Here is a 26,805-nt window from a genome sequence, read left to right on the forward strand (position 1 = left end):
CTTCTCCTATGTCGCCGGAGACATGGACTTGTCCAGTTTGACGCTCGCCTCTGCTGGTGTCGAAAATGGGTTACAATTCACCATGTTGAACCGTTGCAAAATACTGTCGATGTAGTGCTCCTGATCTACCCACAGTTTGCCGTTCTTTCTGTCACGCGTGATCCTCAGTCCCAGGCAGAAAGAAGCTTCACCAAGATCCTTCATTCTGAAGCGGTTGTGAAGGAACGATTTCAACATTTGCTTCAGCTTGGCATCATTGGTAAAGATCATGAAATCGTCCACGTAAATAGTGACGAAAATCATTTTCTCACCGCTGATCCGGAAATACAGGCACGGATCAACCTTTGATTGGTTCAGTCCGAACTCCTTCAGCGCGTGATCCAGCTGGTTGTTCCACAGACGGCTTGACTGTTTCAGCCCATAGAGTGCCTTCCGTAACCGACAGACTTGCTTCGAGGTGCCAGCAAATCCCTTCGGCGCCTCCATGTAGATGACCTCGTCCGATAGCTTGCCTTGAAGGAACGCAGTGACCGCATCCATCTGCTCCACATCGAGGTCATGCTTCACCGCCAGCGCCAGCAGATAACGAATGGTGGAATACCGTACTACGGGGGAATACACCTCGTCGTAATCGATGCCTGGCCGCTGTGAGCACCCTTTAACAACCAGCCGTGCCTTGTATCGTTCGATGTCACCAGTTGGTCCCCGCTTCGTCTTGAAGACCCATTTGTTTCGGATTGCCTTCCTATCGCTTGGAAGGCTGGTTAGCTCCCACGTTTCGTTCTTCTCCAGAGCGGCGATTTCCTCACGCATGGCCGCGATCCACTTCTCGCGATCCGGTCCATTCAGCGCCTCTTCGTAGGTTTGAGGGTCATCGATCGATGTCTTGGAGCACACCGGTGTGGGCTGGGGGGAAATAACTTCGCCAGAAAACGAACTATAGGTAACGTAATCGGAATACTTGCCTGGAATTCGGCGCTCCCGGTCGCTGCGCCTAAACCCTTGCTGCTCAACAGCTGGTCTACCAAGTTGCGACGGGAGCGCAGGTTCATTATCGGCGTCAAGGAACTCGGGATCACTTGAATCGCTGTCGGATGTTGCAGTTTCTTCAACTTCATCATCGAAATCATCATCGTCGACATCCGGTTCCACACGGACGTTGAACTCGTCGATTGAATACAGCTCCGTGAACTGTATCTGCTGCTGATTCTCGCTTATCTCGACCAATTGTTGCGGTTCTCCTTTCGATTAGCAAGATTTGCCAGAAGGGAATGACGGTGGTCTTCGATGCCGAAAGGTGTGAAGTTCGCGAGAGCAATGGCAACGTGATCGCATCTGGTACACAGGTAGGCGGCTTGTATATGCTGAACCAGAAGCACGAGGAAGCCTTGCTGGTACCGAGTAACGGAATTTGGCACAGACGTCTGGGACACCTCAATCGTCGAAGTCTACGAAAGCTTGCGACGATGGCAGACGGCATCGACTTGGCAAATGACGTCATCCCAGAGTGCATCGCTTGTATCGAGGGTAAGCATGCACGTAATCCATTTCCTTCCAGTGAGTCGCGAGCCGAAAGGCTACTGGATTTAGTCCACTCGGACCTGGTTGGACCCATCGAAGTTCCTTCTCTCGGTGGCAGTCGTTACGTGATGACGTTTATCGACGATGCGAGCCGGAAGGTTTTCCTCTATTTCCTGGAACAGAAGAAAGAAGCATTTGGAGCTTATGAAAGTTTCATGGCCATGAGTGAGCGCCAAACCGGAAGGAAACTCAAGGTTCTGAGAACGGATAACGGGACCGAATACGTAAATGCATCCTTCAGAAGCAGCATGGTGAAAGATGGAGTGCGCCACGAGAAAACTTGTCCGTACACCCCTGAGCAAAACGGTGTAGCGGAAAGAATGAACCGGACACTCATCGAGAAGGCCAGAAGCATGCTGAGTGATTCGCGCCTGCCGAAGGAATTTTGGGCCGAGGCGGTTTCGACAGCAGCGTACCTCGTTAATAGAAGCCCGACGAGGTCCATCGAAACAACACCAGAAGAAGCTTGGACCGGTAAGAAACCCGATTTGCGACACTTGAGGGTTTTCGGATCGCTTGCGCTTGTCCACGTTCCGAAGGAAAGAAGGAAGAAGTTCGACGTGAAATCCCAAAAAGCAGTTTTCGTGGGATATGCTGACGGTACCAAGGGGTATCGATTGTACGATCCGGTCAAGCGTGACATCCGGATCAGCCGCGACGTCGTCATTGTTCAAGAAGGCAATCCGCAAAAGGTTATGGGCCCAGCAAGGCTTCCTCGTGCTTCTGGTTCAGCATATACAAGCCGCCTACCTGTGTACCAGATGCGATCACGTTGCCATTGCTCTCGCGAACTTCACACCTTTCGGCATCGAAGACCACCATCATTCCCTTCTGGCAAATCTTGCTAATCGAAAGGAGATTCGTGGCCAATTCCGGAATCTGCAGCACTTCCTTCACTTCGATGGGTCCTTCATTGAGCTCCAGCTTGACCAGACCCTTCGCGACAGACATCATGCTACCGTTGTTCGCCGTTCCCACTGGATGCGCCATTGGCTGTTGCTTCACAAATCCAGTTTCATTCCGAGACATGTGACACGTGGCCCCGGAATCAAAGTACCACTCCTTCTGGCTTACATCGCCCATCGCAAAAACGCTGCACAAAGCTTTGCCAGACGTTTTCGATGTATTTTGCTTCTGTGGACACTTCGCTGCAAAATGCCCACGCTTCTTGCAATTGTGGCATGTGTCGTCCTTCTTGGCCGCACCATTTTTGCTTCCACGCCGTCTTGAACTTGAATACAACGCTCCGTCCCCACCGGCAATTTTGGGTCCGTTCTGCAGCTTCACATCTTGCAAAATTTTTGCTTTCACCGCGTCCGACGTCAACGCAGTGCCGGATGCCTCGAGCCCCATAATCATGGGTTCGTAATGGTCCGGAAGCCCCATCAGCAACAACGCAGCCAGCCATGAGTCGTCGACCTTGAATCCGATTCCCGCAAGTTTGTGTGCCGTGGACATCAATTCATCGACGTACGACTCCACGCTGCCGCATTCGTCCAACCGAATCGACGTTAGCTTTCTCAGCAACCCGATTTTCCGTGTCAGACCATTGTCCTGGAAAGCATTCCGCAGCTTCTCCCAAGCTTCCTTGGCGTCCTTCGCGTCCTGGACCAGACTGTAGTTGGTCGTCTCCAGACTCAAACAGATCGTGGCCATCGCTCGTAAACTCGTTTCCGCGTCGACTTGCTGTCCTTCCGGCGGCGACACAGCGTTCCATGATCCCTCGCGGATGAGCGTCATCTTCATAGCGAACGCCCACGTGGTGTAATTTTCTCGTCCCTTGAGCCTCTCGATAAACGGTAACGAAACTCCGCTGATTCGTCCGCTCCCAGCAGCTTGTACTCCAACAGCAGGAACTCCAGCACCGTTTCCATTGCCGTCTCCTCCGTGGCTCATCTTGGGTTGACTAATTACTTTAAAAAAATCTTCTTTCTTCCGGCTATGACCTGTCCTGGGCCCATAACCTTTTGCGGATAAAAATGTAAAACTAGACCGTTCAGGTTGGGTGTTAGAAGACTAATGAAAATTTTATTCAAATCAACAAACTACGTTGCTACGTTATATATAACAGAAGTACATTTCTTGGGTACAGTTTAGGCAATGTCTACTGCGATCACAACAGTACACGTTGACCAAATTTTATCTGTCAAAAAGAGGCAAATATTTGGCTTCGGTCAAACAGTGTATGAGCACCCTTAGTAATTTTGGTTAATTATATGGTTAGATGGTTGAGTTCTCAACCATAAAATTCAATAAAAAGTTTGTTTACATTTTCAAGTTAGGCCCTTTTGATATGTTGGTCTAGATTCTGGAGGTCGATTTTATAATAACAAAACATGTGCTATTCATGAGGTTGCACGTAGAGACTTTTTTCGTGTCACTGAAAAAACCAACTGGCATCCCTGGAACAATTCGCGATGACGTCGGTGAAATGGTGTCGTCATCTGGATACGACATTAGTTTGTGTGAGGCAAACTATTCTTTATCAGATTAGTCGGGCTGATACCAGTTTTAAATTGCTAAAATTTTTATGATTTTTTTTCTTGGCGTTATTTAATTACTTGAAATCCCTTTTCTACTCTAATTGAAACCTTTTTCTGTAAATTTTCAGATATTCTCACCAAAACTTACCATTATAATATAATATTATCTTTAAACACAATTTTTGTAAGACCATTTTTCTCCAGTTGCACGTAAAAGTGATTTTCATTTGCATAAAATACTAATTTGATTTGAGAAAAGAACACACTTTTTAAACTGAAATTATGAATGATTTTTATTTCTTCTCCAAACCCATACTGTCATGCAAACTCCCCTAACTTGTAATACGAAGCTCAATTCGCGTTGACGGCGGAATGGTGTCGACATCTGGATACGACATTAGTTTGTATGAGGCCAACTATTCTCTATCAGATTAGTCGGCCCTAATGCAGTTCCAAATTGCTAAAATTTGTATGAAAATATTTTTTTGGCGTTATTTACCTACAAGAAGTACGTTGTTCTGACCCTAATTTAAACTTCTTTGTATGAATTTTCAGATATTCTCAACAAAAGTTACCACTATAATATGAAATTATCCTTAAAAACAAGTTTTGTGCGATATTTTTTCACTATTTGCAAGAAAAAATAATTTTCATTTACATAGAGTACTAATTTTATTTGGGAAAAATAATTTTCATTCATAATTTTTATTTTAAAAGTGTGTTCATTTCTCCTGCAACCCCATATTGTCATGCCTCCTCCCCCAATTCGCAATACGAAGCTCAATGCCGTCAACGCGGATGGAACGAAGGCGCCTAGAAGTATATCCTAAGGTGAGGCCGTTTCGTCACTAAGTTGGTCAGTGGAGCTGTATATGAAAACAGTACGGAGGAAAGCCGAAGGGGGATTATTAGCTTGAAAAGTGAATGAGACAGACTGATCAGCGAGCGAGCTTGGGTACAAACGTATTGTGTTTTGTTTAGAAACAAAACACAGTAGACTTCCAAGATGGCTGAAGAGTGGTTTTAGCAAGTTGGCCCACCTTAGAAAATACTTCTAGGGGCCTTAGATGGAACCAAGGTGCCTCTATATATACCAGGTGAAACAATCATACGAAATGCACTTTCAGCCATATTGGAATTGCTGTCGGTATTGTTTACAAACAGCTGCCGGCGGCTCTCTACAAACTGCTACGACGCTTATTCGAACGATGCCTACTATGTTCGGCTTTCGCGAATTTATGTGAGAAAGAAGAGATGATTTTGTTGAATTTCATTCTCATCCACTACTCTCGCATGTGAAAATGCAAAAATGGTGTATCCTAGTAATAACAAAACAAACAACCCCCACTCCACAAACCGTAATCCCCTTCTTATTGAAGTGATGAAGCAGCTACCAAATTTTTAGTAGCCAAAACATTGGTAAAATATACATATTTTTTGTAAATATTACCAAAATCGCGTAAAAGTGGTGTCAGACGCAATGAACGTTCTTACCAAGGATTCGTATATGTTACTTCATACCATTAGTTTGTTTGATTTATCATACCTAACATCTGTGAAGCGCGCACTTTGCAATTGCCATTTCTCTTTTGGAGACGAAGATATTCGGAGGTGAGCATTTTGTTGATGTTATGTTTCATTACATGTATACATATTTATTATTATTAACATATGTTTTTCCTTTGTTCATGGGGACACGAGAGAACAAAATACGGATGAAACGCTGTGCTACCGACACTTTGTTAATCAGCTATCTCCGTCCCTAAATAATGCAAATCAGAGCGATGCAGCAGGAAGAGGAACGGAAACTTTTTCGAGTACTCGAGACTTTGGAAATGCATATGAAATTGATGTGGTTGAGGCTGCGATAGTAATTTTCCCCTTGTACGCTGCTCATAGAATAATTGATGTACTGTTATTATTATTCACAATGATAATTTTTATATTGTACAATAATTGATACTGTTTATAGAATAAGTTATATGTTATTAGTATAATGTATTCTAAGTATGTGAAGGTAAATGTAATCAAATACATTTTTTGAATTAAAAATAATTATTAAAAAATATTTTCATAATCCCTGATAGGTATCCATCACAAATGAGAAGCAACATTTTCACTGATATTGCACAAATGTTGGACCAACAAATCGCAGTTTGTTTGACATTTTTTCCTACCATTTCTCTTTCGTAACATGTACCAATGATTAGTAGGGTAGAAAATGACTAGAGAATTGGTAACATGTACCAAAAAATTCGTTATATTTATTAAATTTTCCTCTCAGTGTGTTCTCTCTCTCACTGCACTTAGAAAAATCCCCGGTTTAAAACTACCAAATACATTTGGTAATGCAAAATTAGTAGAATGTACAAATTTTTTGTACATTTTGTCAACAAACCCGCATCCCTACAAGAGTTTAGTACATTTTACTCGATAACATTTGTAAACCTGAATAATGTCATATCTGAAAACTGGTGAGAAAAACGCGTATTAATCATTTTCATTGTTGCCATAATGCAATACGGAGGTATAATATGGATATAATTCTGATACATGCATTTTCAGCGGGAAAATGTAGCCGATATTGAACTTACGATTCATGGTTTTGCTTGACAAACGCGTTTATTAGTACGGTCGAAAATGACTATAGATTGGTATTATTGACCAAAAAATTCGTTATATTTACTAAATATTTCTCTCAGTGTGGAGAAACTCTCAACCAAGGCGCGTAGAAGTATATCCTAAGGTGGGCCAACTTGCTAAAACCACTCTTCAGCCACCTTGGAAGTCTACTGTGTTTTGTTTGTAAACAAAACACAATACGCTTGTATCCAAGCTCGCTCGTGATCAGTCTGTCTCTTTCACGCTTCAAGGAAATAATTCCCCTTCTGCTTTGTTCCGTACTGTTTTCATATACCGCTCCCCTAACTCACTTCGTGAAGAAACGGCCTCACCTAGTACCATAGACCCGTCTTGCTCTCAACCAAGGCGCCTCTATATATACCAGGTGAAACAATCATATGAAATGCACTTTCAGCCACATTGGAGTTGCTGTCGGTATTGTTTACGAACAGCATCAGAACGCTGCCGGTGGCTCTCTACAAACTGCTATGACGCTTATTCGAACGATGCCTACTATGATCGGCTTTCGCGAATTTATGTGAAAAAGAAGGGATGATTTTGTAGAATATTCTCATTTCCACTGCTCTCGCATGTGAAAATGCAAAAATGGCGTATCCTAGCAATAACAAAACAAACAACCCCCGCTCCTTAAACCGTAATCCACTTCTTATTGAAGTGATGATGTTGCTTCACCTGTTATACATTGATATAAGCGTCTTGCTCTCAACTACAACACAACAAGTGTTCATAAACAAAATACTGAAGAAAACAACGAGTGGAAAACAAATTGTTTTCGTTTTAATTGAAGCAATCGTTCCACATTAGCAATTAAATATTTCATGATGTCATATTGGAAGAAATGGCAGTGTTTTGTCACAGAAAAAAAAAGTCCTTAGACTGTATTCAGTTATGACGACACTATCTCATATCTTGTAATGATGATGATGCAGCAGAAAAACATTGATTGAGCCGGCATGACGAATGTTTAGATTTATCTACTGAATCATTCATAGACAAGACTTAGTGGAGATAGGACGCAAAGTGTTTCGTAACAAAATCTACCAATATATTTGCGAATTCTGGGCTATATTTTATTAACATCTGACAATGACAGAAGAATTAATCAACGAAAACGAGAGGTAAACATAAGTAGAATTATTATTGCGCCAACTGAACAATTTCATAACATTGCAGCATCTTTAATTGGACAAAGTTTTCCTCCAACATGCTACGGAATTTTGAAAAGGCAATTTTATCTCGTGAGTATATGAATAACTTAAAAATAAAACTTTTATGCTTGCATGCTTGCATCCTACTGGTTCGATCGAATTACGTTTCAAACACGCTTGTTATTTATTCTTCCGGAATACGTTATCTTGCAGTTTTGATTAGAATATAATGGATATCATCTACTAAACATTAAAACGGTTCAAAGAATCATTGACATCAAGTACGGATTCAAAATAATTTCATTACCCTTTAATTAATACGCATTATGTAACATATTTGATTGTTTTATTTTTAAGATTTGAAACTTCCTTATCGAGGGAAGTATGTTGACATAGGACCCTGCGTTGGCGAGGCGGACAAAATATACACAATATCAATGAACAATGAATCCAAGCGGATACCAATTCTCTTACTCCACGGACTTGGAGCCGGTGTTGCCTTATGGGTGTTAAATCTAGACGAACTTGCGTTACATCGACCTGTCTATGCGATTGATGTCCTTGGATTTGGTAGAAGTTCCCGACCACAGTTTGCTGACGATGCTATGATTGCTGAAAAACAATTGGTAAAATCGATAGAAGAATGGCGAAAAGAAGTTGGATTGAATGAAATGATAGTTCTGGGTCACTCAATGGGGGGATTCCTAGCCGCGAGCTACGCCCTGTCATATCCGGACCGGTGTGTATTAGAATGACCATTTTAATTTCTCTAAGAAATGACATTTCGTTTCATTTTCTTTATTTACAGAGTAAAACATTTAATATTGGCCGATCCATGGGGATTTCCGGAGAAGCCAGCCGTTACGGATAGTTCAAGAAAATTGCCGCTGTGGGCGAGACCGATATTGGCTATATCCAAACATTTGAATCCGCTGTGGGTTGTTCGATTTTCTGGACCTTTGGGACCATGGATACTCACTAAATCTAGACCAGACATACTGCGTAAATTCTCTGGCGTAGTCGAAAATCAAGACGATATTCCCAATTATATACATCAATGTAACGCACAAAAACCTACGTAAGTTGTCCTCTAATACAGTGGTTAAATTGAATAATTGGACCTTTGTTACGATTATTGCAGTGGCGAAAGTGCCTTCCACACGATGATGCAAGATTTCGCGTGGGCTAAGCATCCCATGCTGAATCGAATTCAAGATTTGAAAAATACTGTACCCATCACTTTCATATACGGAGCAAACTCCTGGCTGCGCAATAACTCGGGAGAAAAAGTAAAACAAATCCGGCAGGAAACCTATGTGAATGTGAAATATATCGAAGGTGCAGGTCACCATATATATGCGGATGGTGGCGAAATGTTCAACAAATTAGTCAACGAAGCTTGTAATATCTGTGAAACAGAAAAACAACGTATTGTTCATATTGAACCGAATGAAACATAATTTTGGATATGCTATATTAAAAAGTCATGTTATTTTCACAAACGCGTGGTTTTTCTTCATAACTAGCTGACCCGGCAAACTTCGTTCCGCCCAAAATTTATTTTTGTTATCAATACCTCCAAACATTCACGTCTTCTTACTTACGATCATGGGTCCAATCGCAGAGATCTTCTCGAGTTATGCAGAAGTTTGTGTTTTATTTGTATGGCAGCCCTCTCGCCCTTAGAGAGAGGGTAGGTGTGTAGGTGTTTCGTGTCCCCTAAAACATGCCAAATATGGCTAAGTTTGCTTGAATAGTTCTCGGGTTATGCAAAATTTGTGTTTCATTTGTATGGGAGCCCCCTCTTAGAACGGTGGGAGGAGTGTCTAACCACCATAAAACATTTATTGCACCCTAAAACCTCCATATGCCTAATTTGGTTTCATTTGCTTGATTAATTTTCGAGTAATGCAAAAATTTGTGTTTCATTTGTATGGCAGTCCTTCCTTAGAGAGAGGGGGAAGGAATGTCTAACCACCATATCAACATTTATTTCACCCTAAAACATCCACATGCCTAATTTGGTTCCGTTTGCTTGATTAATTCTCGAGTAATGCAGAAATTCGTGTTTCGTTGTATGGCAGCTTTCCCTTAGAGAGTTGGTGGAGTGTCTAACTACCATAGAAACATTTATTACACCCTATAACCTCCATATGCCTAATTTGGTTTCATTTGCTTGATTAATTCTCGAGTAATGCAGAAATTTGTGTTTCATTTGTATGGCAGACCTTCCTTAAAGAGGGGGGAGGGGTCTCATAAGAACCTTCTCCGGCCTCAAAAAATCCCTACATACCGATTTCCATGTCGATCGGTTCAGTAGTTTCCGAGTCCATAAGAATCAGACAGATAGACAGAAATCTGTTTTTATAGATATAGATAAAACGGATTCAGTTGAATAACTGTAAGAGTCCTTCTTCTTCTTCTTCTTTTCGGCTTTAAGAGAGTTTAAACTTTTCAGTTCATTCGCCTCTAAGGACTGTATGTGTCCTTTCGCACACTTTGACGATGGCAATGAATACAGCCCATTCAGACAGTTTCAATCACCAGTGGAAGCTTTTGCTTTTCAAATTGAAAGGGAACGGCATCACAAAAGATCGAAACCAAAGAAACGATTGTACATATGCGTAGTAAATATTCCGATCAGGGCTCAGCATAGTCATAGTCAACTGAGGATAGTCGGCTAACTAACCGACTGACTATATCCGTAGTCAGTTAGAAATGGCTTTCGGCTTCTTCACGCAGTTTCTCCGCCAAAACGATTGAACAGTCAGTCGGGCGTTTAGTTGCTATCTCCCTCTACCGACTCGACTCTATCAATTCATTCTTTCCAGTCAAATTGTCCTCATTGCATTTTGAAGTGACTTCCCCCAAAACGAATTCGTTCCTCTCTCTCTTTCCCATGTATCTTTATGCATGCATCGATGTTGAGTTCACCGTGGTTTGACAAACCCTACAGGTGAGCTAGATTTTTTTTGTATCGTACACGAAAATTACTCACACGTATAAAATAGCGTGCTGTGTGTGCACTATTTTGCACGCCTAATACTAACGAATACTAACGCGAGGACCTTTTTTAGCATACTTGATAAATGTCTAAGTTCGTTGGTTTGAGTTCACGATGGGTAGAAAATAAACCGTCCATTGATGGAGTAACTACTTTTTTACATCAGGAATCAAGTTTTCGTTCCTCTTTATATGGACGTGCGTATGCGGGTACAAAATTAGTATCAGGGGGAAATGGAAATGTGGATTGAAGTCAGTTGAATGAAGAGGCAGATTTGTATTCATTAGTCGAGTCAGTTAAAATAACCTTTGACTGGACTAGTTCACCAGTCATCCTCGCTATTCAACGCTAGTCAATTCATTTTCTAGTCAAGTCATTTTTTTGTTGGCGGTGACTGCCGAAGCAGCTCTAGTCGAAGCGGAGCTACTGGGAGTAGAGTTGGTCTTCATTTTTCACCGTCGAAGATTTCGGGCCCTGATTCCGATGTCATTTCACTCCGACAAACTAAAACAAATCAATCGAAAATGACTCCGACTGGCTGAAGGGAAAGGAAGTAGTGAAGAAACAAATTTTCATTTCTTAGTTTCCAAAAATAACAATCCCGAATCCCAGTCACTACCGCATCAAGCGAAATTCCAAATTACGGTATCGATTTATTCTGATCGCCTCGATACTTTTGCTCGAATTTTGCCGGTTTGTGTATTGCGTATTACACATTTTAGCGTTTTTAAAATGCTTCATAAGTGGAATAGAATCGATTCATGTAGCAAATCAAACTGCTTCAAAAATTACGACAGATGCAACGATGAGTGCTTATGTATTAACACCATCACAGCACAATTTTTATTATGATTTTTTTTCGTAATAAAATTTATGAGAGCGAAGTCCCATCCAACTACGGTAAGGAAGTGACGCAATTTGAGTCGGGCGTCGACCCGCTGTCGGAACTACTCAACGATGACGTTCACTCGGTCGATCCGACCGATTTGCTCGGTATTTATAATAGCTGAATAGTGCTAACGAACCATATGCTATTCAACTCGAATTGTGTAACGAGGCCCAATGTTCCAGTAAACTGTGCTCGAATATGACGTTCATTAGTTCACGAAGCACTTGAATCTTGCCCATACACCACATAACATCAGTCAATTACATATTCCCACTAAGTTTATATTGTGAGGCAAGGCGACACTGTCGTATGTTACCTTAGATTATAAGTAGTCTCGGACCCGACAAACTCTCACAACCGTAGCCCGCATCATCAAGCAGCCAATCAGGGGAAGATGATATTGACGTGGGACTACGTCTAACCGGAGTATATGGGGGGTGAAATGAAAACCTAAACACAGAACATGTAGGAAAAAATGAAAGATTCCGAATGCTTATAACCCGAACATTTCTTACTGGATCGGGAAGATGTTTGCATCAATTGATAGGGAATATTTCAACGCTTCTATCGCAATTAATAAAATGTTATTTTTCATTAGATAAACAATTGAATAACTTTAAAATGTTAAGCGTTATCTAAACGCCCTAACTGCCTCATTTTGATTGGCCCGATCTTCGGTTTCCCTAACACAGCCATCAAAACCAAGCAGCCTTGGGAAAATCGGCATTGCAAATACATGAAAGTATGGGGACTTTTGTTCTCACCGAAATGTGTTCCCTAACACAGACTTCAAAACCAAGCAGCGTTGGAGAGATCGGCATTGTAAATACATGGAAATCGGGAGTATTTTTGTTCCGACTGAAATGTATTTCCCTAACACAGACTTCAAACCCATGGAGCGTGGGGAAATCGGCATAGCAAATACATGGAAGTCGGGGGTATTTTTGTTCCGACTGAAATATGTTTCCCCAATACAGATTTTAGAACCAAGGTGTCTGAGGAAATTGGCATTGCAAATTCATGCAAGTCGGGGGCATTTTTGTTCCGACTGAAATGTGAAATCGGCTCAGCAAATAAATGCAAACTGCGAGTACTTTTGTACTCGCTTACCTTTGTGCAAACTAGAATATGTTTCCTCAAAACGGTCTTCCGGGGGTACTTCTGCACTCGCACGTTTTTTTTGCACTCCGAAAAGTGTTATCCTAACACGGATTACAAAAGCGGGTACAAACACCACTCTTTGGCTCGGTTATTCAAGATTGCATTAAAGGATATGTCTCATATCTTCTGCTCACTGAATTCCTACGCATACCATTTCATGATCAGGCAAGATGTTGATAACCAATTGCTGCGATGACGCCTATTGATTAAACAATATGCGTTCGACGTACTTGTCAAAATCGGAACTAAGTGCCTGAAGTTCATCAAATCAAGCATCAAACTTGTAACGAAGAACATAATCTATCACAATGCATGAATTGACCTTATATGGAATTATACAATCTTTTTACTCACAAAGCAAATATATTGAATTCAATTGAATTCGGGAATTGTTTGATTCAATCAAAAGTTTAATCAATACAAACAAATGATTGTTACGCTAAGATAGTCCCACGTCAGCCTTGCGGTTATATCATAGATATAACCCACCCATTTTATACCATCCAGCACGTAACGTAACCTACACGGCACGTTTCATCAAATATTATTGCAAGTGTTTCAAATGTTTATGCGTATACACGAGGGTCGTTCAAAAAAAAAGTTTCAGTGCCTCAGAAATCGCGAACAAAAAGTTTGGACAAAAAACAAGGTGATTTTCGTAATCTACGTTTTATTTTCAATTTTTCTACATAATCGCCGTAACGTTCGAGGATTTTTTCATAGCGTGGCACGAGTTTTTCTATTCCGAGCACGAAGTGCGTAGCGTCCAACTCTTTGAAGTACGATGTAACTGCGTCGCGAATTTCCTCAGTGTTATCGAATCGTTGACCGCCGAACCCCTGTTTCATCACCGGAAATAAGGAGGCAGTAAGAACGATGCTCGAACACAGTCCATTTGAATCTTTTCAATTGCTCTTAAGTTACGCGAGCAGAATGGGGCCGCGCATTATCGTGGATTAGGAACACCCCTTTCGTCAATAAACCTGGCCTTTTGTTCTTAATCCCGGTTCTTAATCGGTCCAAAACTTCACAAGAGTACGGTGATGAACCAGGCGTTCGTTTTTGACGTAGAACTACGTCTTTCATGAAGGGTGCCAGATCAGAAAACAGGTCACGTTTTTATGAAATAAAGTTAACGTTAATAACATTTGTTGCCGCGAACGGATTTTGGCGATTTACATACTAAACGAATCGGAAATTCCCTAAGATTTGTTTAATATGCTATACATTAGAATTCCTTGGTTTGTAAATGGTTAAAATTCATGAAAACTTTAAGCGTTTCCATTTTCCCATACATTTGTTCTGTCCATTTGTGTGCTTTCCCGAGCAGAGCTGTCAAGAACGAGCAACTTATCGACAACCAACGAAGGGGAAATCGTAGGATTTAAAGTCTCCGTGAACAAAGGAAAAGTAGAAGAATTAAGGGGAATACTTGCCTAGAGTATAAACAGTGGATCTCGCTGAGGCAAACTTTCATTCGGCATCGGACTGTTGAGCAATCCGGTTCACTTTGCTTTCGCTGCGCTTCGATCTAAGATTGGACGCTACCAGTGGTAATCCAACTTGGATATCGTCGTGTGGTGTTTTCAGTTCATTTTTCACGTTCTTCGTATCGTGTGTTTTTCTTTCCGCGTCATAAATTGGACGCTTCGCGTAGTGTGTGATGAACAAGAAGTGGAAGGCAGGCTCGAGCCCTGCAAAAAATGAATGCATTTCCAGGGGCAATAAAATTTCGAGGCAAGCGTCATCGAATGATGCACGCGACGTTGGTGCAGTGAAAAGCGCTCGCACTGAACCGAGCCTTCGCGAGTGTGACACCGCATCGACCAACAGCGAAGTAGGCGATTTCGGCGCGTCGGTCGAAAATGTAAACGCCGTTACCCAGGCAGCAACCAAAATCAAGTTCCCCCCGCTGGCGGTGAAGGCTGTCGCTCTTGACAAACTCATCAGCGAATTTGCATCGATGGGTGTTACAGCAGAGTACAAGCTGTGTGGCATAATTCAGTCTTTTCCAAGCAGTTAACATTGTTTATTTTCCGTCATCATAAGGGTTTCGTTGGTCACAGCATTATAGAATACTATCCGAAGGTATAAACAAGTGACTTATATAAAATAACAGCGTAGTTCTACGTCAACTATGCGGTCGTATCTTGGACACAACCTCCTATAATTTTTTAAAATTATTTTTAATTTTTTTTTTATTCAGTGCAATATACTTAATAAAGATCTCTACAATCAACAAATGGGCCGCTTGAGGCTATCGATGACCAGAAAGGTCCAACAGAAAAGGTGTTTTGTTCCATCAAGACAACGCAAGACCACACAATTCTGAGAGCTTGATTGGGATGTTTTAATGCATCCACCACCACCTGGCACCAAGCGATTACCACCTTTTTCTCGCATTGCAAAATTTCTAGGGTGATTAGAAATTGGGTTCAAGAGAAGATTGTAAAAATCTATTACTTGAGTTTTTCGTCAATAAGGATCAAGACTTCTATGATAGAAATATTTCCGCCATTATAATGGCAACAAATTTTACAACAAAACGGTGCATATTTGATCCAAATCAGACAATCCGAAACATATGAACAATAGTTTTGAATTTCACCCGAAAATGATGGATTACTTTTCCCCAACCTAATATTTGAATGAAAATTTCCACTTCAAGTTATTTGATTATTTAAAACACATAGTACTGAAACACATAATTATAATATTAAATTCTCTTCAGTCGCAATTTTCGCATCATGAGATTATTCCCCACTACCCTTCGCTTAGCAGCCATATTTTCACCTTCCAAAGAAACCAAAATCTTTTCACCTTTTTTCGGTTGTCGAGTCTATTAAGCCGGGTTTATACGTCGTCATTTATCCGAAGTAAACGTCAAAGATTCGGCGAATAACAAACGTATCCATACCACGAAATTTGACAATTGACTTGCATGTATGGCGCTACTCGCAACTGAGCTACTTTTATGTTTTTTTTTTGCTTTTAAACGGGCAAGTAACCTCATACATACAAATAAAATGTCGAACTCCACCGAATACTGGAATCAGCAAGCTCAACAATAGACTTCTCCAGTTCCAACTGTCGGCTCATACTGCCGTTTTGACATTTGTTTACCATTGTTATCGCGTAATACAGTGATACAAACTCGTAATCGTACTCCACCGTGCAGATCTCTATTCCCTCTTTTGGAAAATTCTATTCAGATAAAGTCATAGTGTCATATGAGAGTTGACACGCCAAGTACCGAACGTTTTGGGCAAACTTGAATGCTTCTTTTGTTCGGATTCCACGAATTTCCTTCGGTGTGGATGAGACAAAGGCGAGCCATCGGTAGGTCTTGTTAGATTCTTGGCAAACCAAGGATTTAACCATCAAGTGTAGAAAACACGAATACACAATTTTAGGGGTGCAGAAACTCCCTACAATAACTTCACTTCGCCAGCTTATTTACTTCAGCATCCTGAAGGAAAATATGAAGCAAAGTGTGAACAAAATGAGATTGAAATGAGGATTCAAGATTTACCAAGACAATGGCTCTAAACACAAGACACATAGTTATGTTACAATTGCTCAAACGTTATTCAAATTGTTCAACGCCTTATAAATCGATTTGAAATTTCAACCAGAGTACGAATATGAGTTTAAGTCACTTTTCATACGTTCACACATACATTCGCAATTCTTAGAGAAATAAATACCATTATTCTGAAAACAGATAGCAGACCTTTCAACTCTTATATGATACTAGATTGTTCCGAAATCTTGTTTTCGTCTTTCAAAAGAAGGGAAAAGAGATCTGTATGGTGGAGTACGATTACGAGTTTATATCACTGTATGTACGAATAATTCATCCGGTAAAAATTGTCTAATCATTGGTAATCAGCCTTATGCAGGCGCTACACGATTCGTCCAACGTTTCACTCGAATGTTGGACTCAAACATTTGACTCGATGAATCGACAAATGTTGTGACGAATGTGCTGCTACACGGTGAAGTGAATGTTCGATTCAATGCAATCGGTCCAAACAATCGACGAGTATTTGGATCGAATGTTTATTGTTTTTATTTACCATCAAAAACGTTAGGAAACTGGATGACGATGCGAGTATTGAAATTGCTGCCGTACACTGGAGAAATAGTTTAATAAAAGCAGCTACCAAATCTTTAGTAGCCAAAACATTGGTAAAATATACATATTTTTTGTAAATATTACCAAAATCGCGTAAAAGTGGTGTCAGACGCAATGAACGTTCTTACCAAGGATTCGTATATGTTACTTCATACCAAGGCGTTGTACTATAGGTGGACCGCAATGTCGAAATTGCTATTCGGCCATAGCTCGCGAAAAAAAAATTGTTTACAAAACAAATCGTATCTTTTGGTGAAAAATGCGTTCGTTGACAAAATACCTGCTCGCGCTTTACTGTAGCTAGGTATTTTTTGGATGTCTATTATAACAATTACCCATAATTGATTCTATTTTTTCAGATATCTACAATAAGCGGTCGAATCATAACAGTGCAGAAGGATGTTTTCAGTATATCTTTCCGTTTCTTGCCGTGCAATCAATGCCTTTCTTTCCATGCAAGATGTACTTCTGTTTGGCTCCCATCGGCGGGGAAAAGAATACTAGCAGCTTACGGCGATGGTGACAAAAAATAACGCTGATTGTAGCTTCACTGATTTCGCTCAGGGTGGAGGAGAATGCTGTGCATATACCGGGAAGGAGATTACCAGATCCAAAATATCCGGAAAGGGATGTTACATTGGTTTTGCATAAAGGCTAGAGCAAAAGGAGGTTGACAATGGTTGCAACAGGTTCGTGTTTACCTTTAAATTAGTTGTCTTTTGTGTTGCTATTTTGCCATATATTACAGGAAAGTAACCAATTGCATTGGATTTTAGAGGCGAATGAACTGAAAAGTTTAAAGCCTCTTAAATTAAACATCATCATCATTGAGTTGTGCACCCGTGGCCGAGTGGTTAGCGTCTCACATTATCTTGCCGGGTGTTCGGGTTAGATTCCCGTTCTGGCCGGAGGATTTTTCGTCAGAGAAATTTCCTTCGACTTGCACTGTTGTCACGCGTATTCTAGAGCTTGCCCCTCGGAATACATTGAAGGCGTGTTATTTGGCTTAAGAAATCTCAACTAAGTATTAATAAATGACGCTAGTTAATGCATTCGTTGAGACGGCAAAAGTTCCACAGAGAACGTTAACGCCATTCAAGAAGAAGATCATTGAGTTGTATGTTTTAATCAAGGGAAATCCTGAGCCTTGAATTTTGTGTTTGGACATAGAACTACGTCTTTCAGGAAGAGTGCCAAATTAGAAAACAGATCACGTTTTTATGAAATAAAGTTATCGTTATTAACTATTTTCACTGTTAACGAATTCTCATGATTTGCATACCAATCGAATCGAAAATTCTCTAGGATTTGTTCGGTATGTTGTACATTACAATTCGCTAATCTCTAAACGGTTTAAATTCATGAAAACTGAAAGAACTTCCTTTTTTTCCCGTACTTTTGTTCTGCCGATTTGTGTGTTAACCCTACCCGTATTTCGAATACTTATAACTCGAACATTTCTTAACAGATCGAAAAGATGTTTACATCAATTGATAGGAAATATTGCTACGCGTCTATCACAACCAAGAAAATGTTATTTTTCATGAGATGAACAATTTCGATGTATTCTAGAATAATATTCGAAGTGGATTGCATAATATAATTGCGTAGTTCTACGTCGAAAATATGCGGTCGTGTACTATTTTTCACCAATATATATTTCCTTATTTTTTCCTTCAGTTATTTTCCTCAACGAGTTGATATGAAGCCATAACCACACAACCAAACAAAAAGTAAATAATGTTGAAAGCTACGTCTCGCTACTCGTCTCACGTCTTGTCATGAAAGTGTCAAGAACGAAACACCTATCGTTCCAGCATCTTGCTTCATACCATTAGTAACCTTGTTTGTTTTGTCATACCTAACAGCTGTGAAGCGCGCACTTTGCAATTGCCATTTCTCTTTTGGTGACGAAGATAGATATTCGGAGGTGAGCATTTTGTTGATGTTATGTTTCATTACATGTATACATATTTAATATTATTAACATATGTTTTTCCTTTGTTCATGGGGACACGAGAGAACAAAATACGGATGAAACGTTGTGCTACCGACACTTTGTTAATCAGCTATCTCCGTCCCTGAATAATGCAAATCAGAGCGATGCAGCAGGAAGAGGAACGGAAACTTTTTCGAGTACTCGAGACTTTGGAAATGCATATGAAATTGATGTGGTTGAGGCTGCGATAGTAATTTTCCCCTTGTACGCTGCTCATAGAATAATTGATGTTATTAAGTACTGTTATTATTATTCACAATGATAATTTTTATATTGTAGAATAATTGATACTGTTTATAGAATAAGTTATATGTTATTAGTATAATGTATTCTAAGTATGTGGAGTTAAATGTAATCAAATACATTTTTTGAATTAAAAATAATTATTAAAAAATATTTTCATAATCCCTGATAGGTATTCATCACAAATGAGAAGCAACATTTTCACTGATATTCAACCAATGTTGGACCAACAAATCGCAGTTTGTTTGACATTTTTTCCTACCATTTTTCTTTCGTAACATGTACCAATGATTAGTAGGGTAGAAAATGACTAGAGAATTGGTAGCATGTACCAAAAAATTCGTCATATTTACTAAAATTTCCTCTCAGTGTAGCAATTGTATTGATATCGGGCTGTAAATTAAAAATGCTTGAAATCAACATTATTAAACTGCAATATTTTGCCGAACATTTTGAATTTTATGAATCAATTTCATAGTTCCTTCATCTAAAACTTGTAAACAAACCAATCTGTCAAAGATAGATTCGGACGGATCGTGTAGCGGTGTATCGAATGTCATCGAGTGTCGAATCAACAAATGACAAAATCCTTTGACTCGTGCCACTCGCGTTGGAAGGTAATCCACAACAAACGGATTACCTTCCAACGCGAATATTCGACACTCGACATTGGAGGTTCGTAGCTCGTCAGTCGACTACACGATGCGTCGAATCATCGAGCGTCCAACATTCAAGGGTGTTCGTCGCATCGTGTAGCGCTGGCTTTAGGGCATCCATATACTAATGCGGGCGCTACACGATTCGTTCAACATTTCACTCGAATATTGGACTCAAACATTTGACTCGGTGAATCGACAAATGTTGTGACGAATGTGCTGCTACACGGTGAAGTGAATGTTCGATTCAATGCAATCGATCCAAACAATCGACGAGTATTTGGATCGAATGTTTATTGTTTTATTTACCATCAAAAACGTAGGAAACTGGATGACGATGCGAGTATTGAAATTGCTGCCGTAGCAATTGTACTGATATCGGGCTGTAAATTAAAAATGCTTGAAATCAACATTATTAAACTGCAATATTTTGCCGAATATTTCGAATTTTATGAATCAATTTCATAATTCCTTCATCTAGAACTTGTAAACAAACCAATCTGTTAAAGATAGATTCGGATGAATCGTGTATCGGTGTATCGAATGTCGTCGAGTGTCGAATCAACGAATGACAAAAATCCTTTGACTCATGCCACTCGCGTTGGAAGGTAATCCACAACGAACGGATTACCTTCCAACGGGAATATTCGACACTCGACATTGGAGGTTCGTAGCTCGTCAGTCGACTACACGATGCGTCGAATCATCGAGCGTCCAACATTCAAGGGTGTTCGTCGCATCGTGTAGCGCTGGCTTTAGGGCATCCATATACTAATGCGGGCGCTACACGATTCGTCCAACATTTCACTCGAATGTTGGACTCAAACATTTGACTCGATGAATCGACAAATGTTGTGACGAATGTGCTGCTACACGGTGAAGTGAATGTTCGATTCAATGCAATCGGTCCAAACAATCGACGAGTATTTGGATCGAATGTTTATTGTTTTTATTTACCATCAAAAACGTAGGAAACTGGATGACGATGCGAGTATTGAAATTGCTGCCGTAGCAATTGTATTGATATCGGGCTGTAAATTAAAAATGCTTGAAATCAACATTATTAAACTGCAATATTTTGCCGAATATTTCGAATTTTATTAATCAATTTCATAGTTCCTTCATCTAAAACTTGTAAACAAACCAATCTGTCAAAGATAGATTCGGACGAATCGTGTATCGGTGTATCGAATGTCGTCGAGTGTCGAATCAACTAATGACAAAAATCCTTTGACTCGTGCCACTCGCGTTGGAAGGTAATCCACAACGAACGGATTACCTTCCAACGCGAGTATTCGACACTCGACATTGGATGTTCGTAGCTCGTCAGTCGACTACACGATGCGTCGAATCATCGAGCGTCCAGCATTCGAGGGTGTTCGTAGCATCGTGTAGCGCTGGCTTAATACACTGTCACTCGCGAGAACTGCCGAACTCTCAAGCTGGTGTAAATCAAGGCTCTTAACATACTGCCAGGCGGGTCAAAATGTGAAAACCACTCTACACTGAGAGGAAAATTTAGTAAATATGACGATTTTTTTGGTACATGTTACCAATTCTCTAGTCATTTTCTACCCTACTAATCATTGGTACATGTTACAAAAAAAGAATGGTAGGCACATATGTCAAACAAACTACAAATTGTTGGTCCAACATTGGTGCAATAACAGTGAAAATTTTGCTTCATATTTGTGAGAGGTAATCATCAGGGATAATGACAATATTTTTTAATAATTATTTTTAATTTAAAAAATTGTATTTAATTGCGTTTAATTCTACTTACTTAGAATACATTATACTAATAACTTATTCTATAAACAACATCAATAATTCTCGTTGGAATCATTCTATAAACTGCGTACAAGAGGCAAATTTCAATCGCAGCCTCAACCACCTCAATTTGATGAGCATTTCCAAAGCAAGTTCCCGTTCCTCTTCCTGCTGCATCGCTCTGATTTGCATTAGCTGATTAGCAGAGTGACGGTAGAATTAGCACGTTTCATCCGTATTTTGTTCTCTCGTGTCCCTATGAAGAAAAGAAATACATATGTTAATGATTTTAAATATGCAATAAATTATGTATGTTCACCTTAAGTTTTTTACGGTCGATGATGTGTTGAAGAAAGATTCCAATCTTAGCGACAGACTCGCCGTTACCTTCAATCCCATAGCTTGGATGGTTTTTGGTAAACAAGTATTACGAGTCTGGGATCATGCCAGCTGTAAAAACAAGGAAAAAGGTCAATAGTGTTGTAATGTATAGAATATAACTGATGTTTATCCTTGGCGGGAATATGAAAATAGTTTCCCGACCGAGGTGACTGATATAATGATGTAAAAAAACGAATACTTATCTCCGATTTGTTTATGATGAATGATTGTACTGCATATAATTTTAAGGCCAACTAAAAAAGAAAAAAATGGTATTAGGTCAATTATGTTAATATGGATCAAAATTTCTTGTGATATTTTCCCCGTCGAAACAAATTCTCGGGGGAGATGAATACTTAATTGAATTCAATAAAAACAAAGTGCTTACCTCCGAATCGCTTCGTCTTCAAAAGACAAAAGACAAAGTGCGCACATCACAGTTGTTAGGTATGACAATAAAAACAAACTTACTAATGGTATGAAGTAAAATATACGAATTCCTGGTAGGAACTTTCATTGCGTCTGACATCTTTTTTACGCAATTTTAGTAATATTTACAAAAAATGTGTATATTTTACCAATGTTTTTGCTACTAATGATTTGGTAGCTGCTTTTACTAAACTATTTCTCCAGTGTACCCTTAGAAAAATCCTCGGTCGAAAACTACTAAATACATTTGGTAATGCAAAATTAGTAGAATGTCCAAATTTTTTGTACATATTGTCAACAAACCCGCATCCCTACAAGAGATTAGTATATTTTACTCGATAACATTAGTAAGCTTGGATATTGTCATACCTGAAAACTGGTGAGAAAAGCGCGTATTAACCATTTTCATTGTTCCCATTAGGAAATACGGGGGTATAAGAAGGATATAATTCTGATACGTGCATTTTCGGCGAGAAAATGTAGCCGATATTGGGCTTCCGAATCATGGTTCTGCTTGACATATGTGTTTATTGGTACCGTCGAAAATGACTATAGATTTAAAAAAAATGAATGAAAATTTACTTTTCTATTTCGAATCTGTATTCTATGTACTACAGTATTACGTAATATTGAACTGGAATTGTGTTTGATAATGATTTTATATTATAATGGCGAGTTTTTGTAAATGTTGTGTGTTGTGAAATATATAGAGAGCGTCGTGTTTTTAGTAATCGAATATTTTAAGAATCTCCATTCAAATTTTAAGTTTGAAAAACTGGCTTCGCGAATTTCACAATTGTTTCGTATTAAATATGATTAGCGAATGGGTGCACCTTGTTACATAGATCTGCCTTGAGCTCGCCGATAGTTTGGCAATGACAGCTAAATTTGCGACACATCTTGACTCGCGGATTATATCCTCTTGGCCGGGGCCTGTTGGTAATATTTACCAAAAAAAATCGTCATATATACAATTTTTTTCCGAGAGTGCATCACTTTTTCCACCCGTATGTAGAACACCCGGTATCGCATTTTTTTTCGTCGCGAGACACGGCTTACAGATAGCGAATTCGTTTTTAAAACTGAGTCAGTGCCAAACTGACTCTGTAATAAAAAAACGTTTTCAGTTTCACGAATGCGGTGGTTTGTTGGTGTGCGTTATATAGTCTGATTTGTTTATATTTACGACGGCAAATGTACAGTGTCGACGTCTGGTGGTGATATTAGTGCTTGGGAGGTAAATTGTTCTCCATCAGATCAGAAGGGCCAAGTGCAGTGTAAACATATAAAAGTTTGAATGAAAATTTTTACTTAATATTGTTTGATTACCTAACACATGTAGTTCTGACACTCACTTAACCATTTGTCGTTGCATTTCCTGTTTGTTCCACAAATAATTACTATTATAATATAAAACCATCATTAGACACAGTTTTCGTTCAATATTCTGCGATATCGGAAAAAAACTTTTATTTAATCACATAAAATAAATATTCGATCAGTTAAAGTAAATTTTCATTCATAATTTTGATTTTGAAATTTATTCCACCTGAATATCCATCATTATTTTCACCTCCCAATGAAAGCACACGTAGCTTAATGCCGTCTACTCTACTCTTCAAAATCAGAATCCGAATTGGATTACGATTCCAATAATACAAAAGCAAAAGCAGCAGGTTTTCCATTTTCATAGTCTTTATTTTTAGATTTTCCAAAACAATATTCGGAACTTGACAGTTCAGTATAGTTGTATTGGTGAACCCGAGTGCCAACCCGTGAAACATCTCAGTGCGAAACTAACAGCTTTCGGGGCGAACTAGTGCGAAACTGAGTGTGAAACTGAGTGAATAAAAAAACGTTTTGACAGCAGTTGGTACGGCACTGGGGTTGAAACTGAACAAAAACGAATTCGCTAAGGGTGCTCATACACTGTTTGACCGAAGCCAAATATTTGACTCTTTTTGACAGATAAAATTTGGTCAACGTGTACTGATCAAATATTTTCTACACAAAACACGACAAGCAAATATTCAATTATTGGATGCCTAGAATATTTTTTCAGTCTATTCTTCGAACCTATCGGTACATGGTTAGGTTACCTTGAATATTTCAGTTGATTTTTTCCATGTTCGGTGTTTGATATTGTTTACTACTGTTGAAAATTGAAGAGTGGCAAACAAAATAGTGTTTGTACAAATATCAAATCAAACCTTATCTGTCAAAAAATATCAAATATTTGACCTACGGGCAAACAGTGTACGGCCACCTTAAAGCGGACCTTACACGGTCAACTTTATTGACAATATGATGACATTTGAAAGCATAATGACAGCTGAACATGGCCGACAACGCAGAAATCCTGATTTTCTGATTTTCGAGCATCAATATCGTGACATTTCATATGGATGCATGATGTTGACGTTTTACCTCACGGACTTCCAGACTGAGTTGCCAGATATGCAAGCGCACATTTAATTTTTGTTAGTCTTTTTTGCGATTGCAATTAAAATTTATAAACTACTGAAATTGTAGGAATCATAAATGGAAGCTTTTGGTTTGGAAAACCGATACTTTGAATAGCAAAATACGATACTTTTCACGATACAAATCAAAACTTCAAAGTAAACTGACAATGTGATGGTGAGAGAGTGGATGAAACTTAACAACGTTTTAGGAATTTTTTAACGTTGAACTCGGTCATTCTCTGCGCTCGTGAGCGGGTTGTGTGTTTCTTCACACTCCGCTATAAAATTTGGAGAATGAGAAGATCTGGGAAAATCACAGATGAAAAAACATCATGTGTTAATTCAAGCTACAGTAGAATCCCGATTATCCGCGGAATAGTCGGGCAAACTCACCGCGATTAACGAAAATCGAGGATGACCCATTAAAGGACAAAAAATGCAAACACGAAAAGAGATGTTTCAACATAAAAACTATGTTCTATCAATACAGAAATCAATCAACTATTCATCTATAAGGTCGTGTACACCAGTGGCTAAATAATGTAAAAGCCATGACCACAACAAAAGAGCATGGGCCTACCACTCACTAACAAATTCCGGGAAGGCCTATTGATTTACTATGGAACTCGCAGTCACGAATAATCCGCAGGGCGGATCACCCGCTCGCGGATAATCGGGGTTCTACTGTCATAATCTCATTTATGGAATAAAAACATTTGCTTGCAGATAAAATAACTTGCATATATTTTCGCAAACTAAAATAATCTGGCATCTCTGAAACTGAAAGGAACAGTCTATATTTGTGAAACGAGTATTATGATGTATTTTTTAGAAGAAAAACCGAATTCTAAAGTGTAAATTATGAATGAAAATTAACTTTTCCAAATCAAATTAGTATTCTATGTGAATGCAAATCACTTTTTTTCTGCAAGTGGTGAGAAAATCCCATACAAAAATTATGTCTGAAATTGACGTTATATTATAATAATACATTTTAGTAGGAATATCTGAAAATTCAGGGGAAATAGGTTAAGTTAAGGTTAGGACTACGCGCTTCAACTAATTAAATAATACCAAGTAGATATTTTCATTCAAATTTTACCAATTGAAAATTGCCTTTTAGCCTTCTAATCTGATAGAGAATAGTTTGGATCCCAAACTCAAATGTCGCCACTAGCCATCGCGGATATTTTCGTTGTCTCGGGTTGAGGGCGATATTGACCGTGTAAGGTGGAAAAATATTGATTGAGGTTAGATCAGATGTTGAAAGCCTAGCTGTCACGATATTGAAGACACTTATTGTCAATCCGGTTGATCGTGTAAGGTGCCCATAAGAGACAAGGCTAGTTCTTTAGCGAGTAAACATTTTTTTTGATGACGTCATCCGAATAGTCAGTGTAAACAGTCGCCAGTTGTATTTTGTTTTCCTACTTATGCGTAAATGTTCCTGAAATGAAAAGTCGAAAATGGTTCAATGCGCTGTGAGCGGGTGTATAAATTATGAAAATGATATTATCGGGCCAAAAAAGAGATTCTTTCGCTTTCCGAAAAACCGAGAATTATGTTCTTTGTGGATAAATGTTTTATCAAATTATTCATGGTGTTAAATATAATCAACTATATTATCAACGCACTAACTTACAAAGCACGTAAAATAAAAAATAAGAACACATTGTTTACTTCAACGACTCAGATGACGTCACTAAAAAATGACTGATCCGAAGTAGCTAGCTTTGTCTCTGTAAGCCGTGGTCGCGAGAGAACTGTCAATATTCTCATCGCTCTTGCCACCCATATGTTCCGAGAAGCTGATGA

At 39.4% G+C, this 26,805-nt stretch overlaps 1 protein-coding gene and 3 long non-coding RNA genes across 5 annotated transcripts; 3 read left to right on the forward strand and 1 right to left on the reverse strand.

The window, feature by feature from the left end:
* The first annotated feature begins 7,416 nt into the window (after positions 1-7,416).
* On the forward strand, positions 7,417-9,357 carry LOC129777008 ((Lyso)-N-acylphosphatidylethanolamine lipase). 2 transcript variants are annotated; one of them, XM_055783033.1, is made up of 5 exons: positions 7,417-7,825; positions 7,900-7,945; positions 8,213-8,594; positions 8,664-8,933; positions 8,997-9,357. In XM_055783033.1, the coding sequence occupies exons 2-5, from the start codon at positions 7,912-7,914 to the stop codon at positions 9,313-9,315; spliced, it is 1,005 nt and encodes a 334-aa protein (XP_055639008.1). In that variant the 5' UTR covers positions 7,417-7,825; positions 7,900-7,911; the 3' UTR covers positions 9,316-9,357. The 2 variants fall into 2 exon arrangements, with proteins under 2 accessions (XP_055639008.1, XP_055639007.1); XM_055783032.1 differs by having other exon boundaries at positions 7,418-7,825; positions 7,881-7,945.
* Positions 9,358-17,253: 7,896 nt separating this feature from the next.
* Positions 17,254-18,235, forward strand: LOC129774828 (uncharacterized). The gene is made up of 3 exons (XR_008742782.1): positions 17,254-17,351; positions 17,407-17,736; positions 17,796-18,235. It is a non-coding gene; the product is annotated as an uncharacterized LOC129774828 (long non-coding RNA).
* Positions 18,236-18,908: 673 nt separating this feature from the next.
* Positions 18,909-19,429, forward strand: LOC129779484 (uncharacterized). Its single transcript, XR_008743675.1, has 2 exons — positions 18,909-18,977; positions 19,068-19,429. It is a non-coding gene; the product is annotated as an uncharacterized LOC129779484 (long non-coding RNA).
* Positions 19,430-21,718: 2,289 nt separating this feature from the next.
* On the reverse strand, positions 21,719-22,614 carry LOC129780061 (uncharacterized). The gene is made up of 3 exons (XR_008743825.1): positions 22,485-22,614; positions 22,035-22,350; positions 21,719-21,971 (listed from the first exon to the last, which is right to left on the reverse strand). It is a non-coding gene; the product is annotated as an uncharacterized LOC129780061 (long non-coding RNA).
* Between the last annotated feature and the right edge of the window lie 4,191 nt (positions 22,615-26,805).

This window comes from Toxorhynchites rutilus, chromosome 3 (genome assembly GCF_029784135.1).
Source record: "Toxorhynchites rutilus septentrionalis strain SRP chromosome 3, ASM2978413v1, whole genome shotgun sequence".
Taxonomy (NCBI): domain Eukaryota; kingdom Metazoa; phylum Arthropoda; class Insecta; order Diptera; family Culicidae; genus Toxorhynchites; species Toxorhynchites rutilus.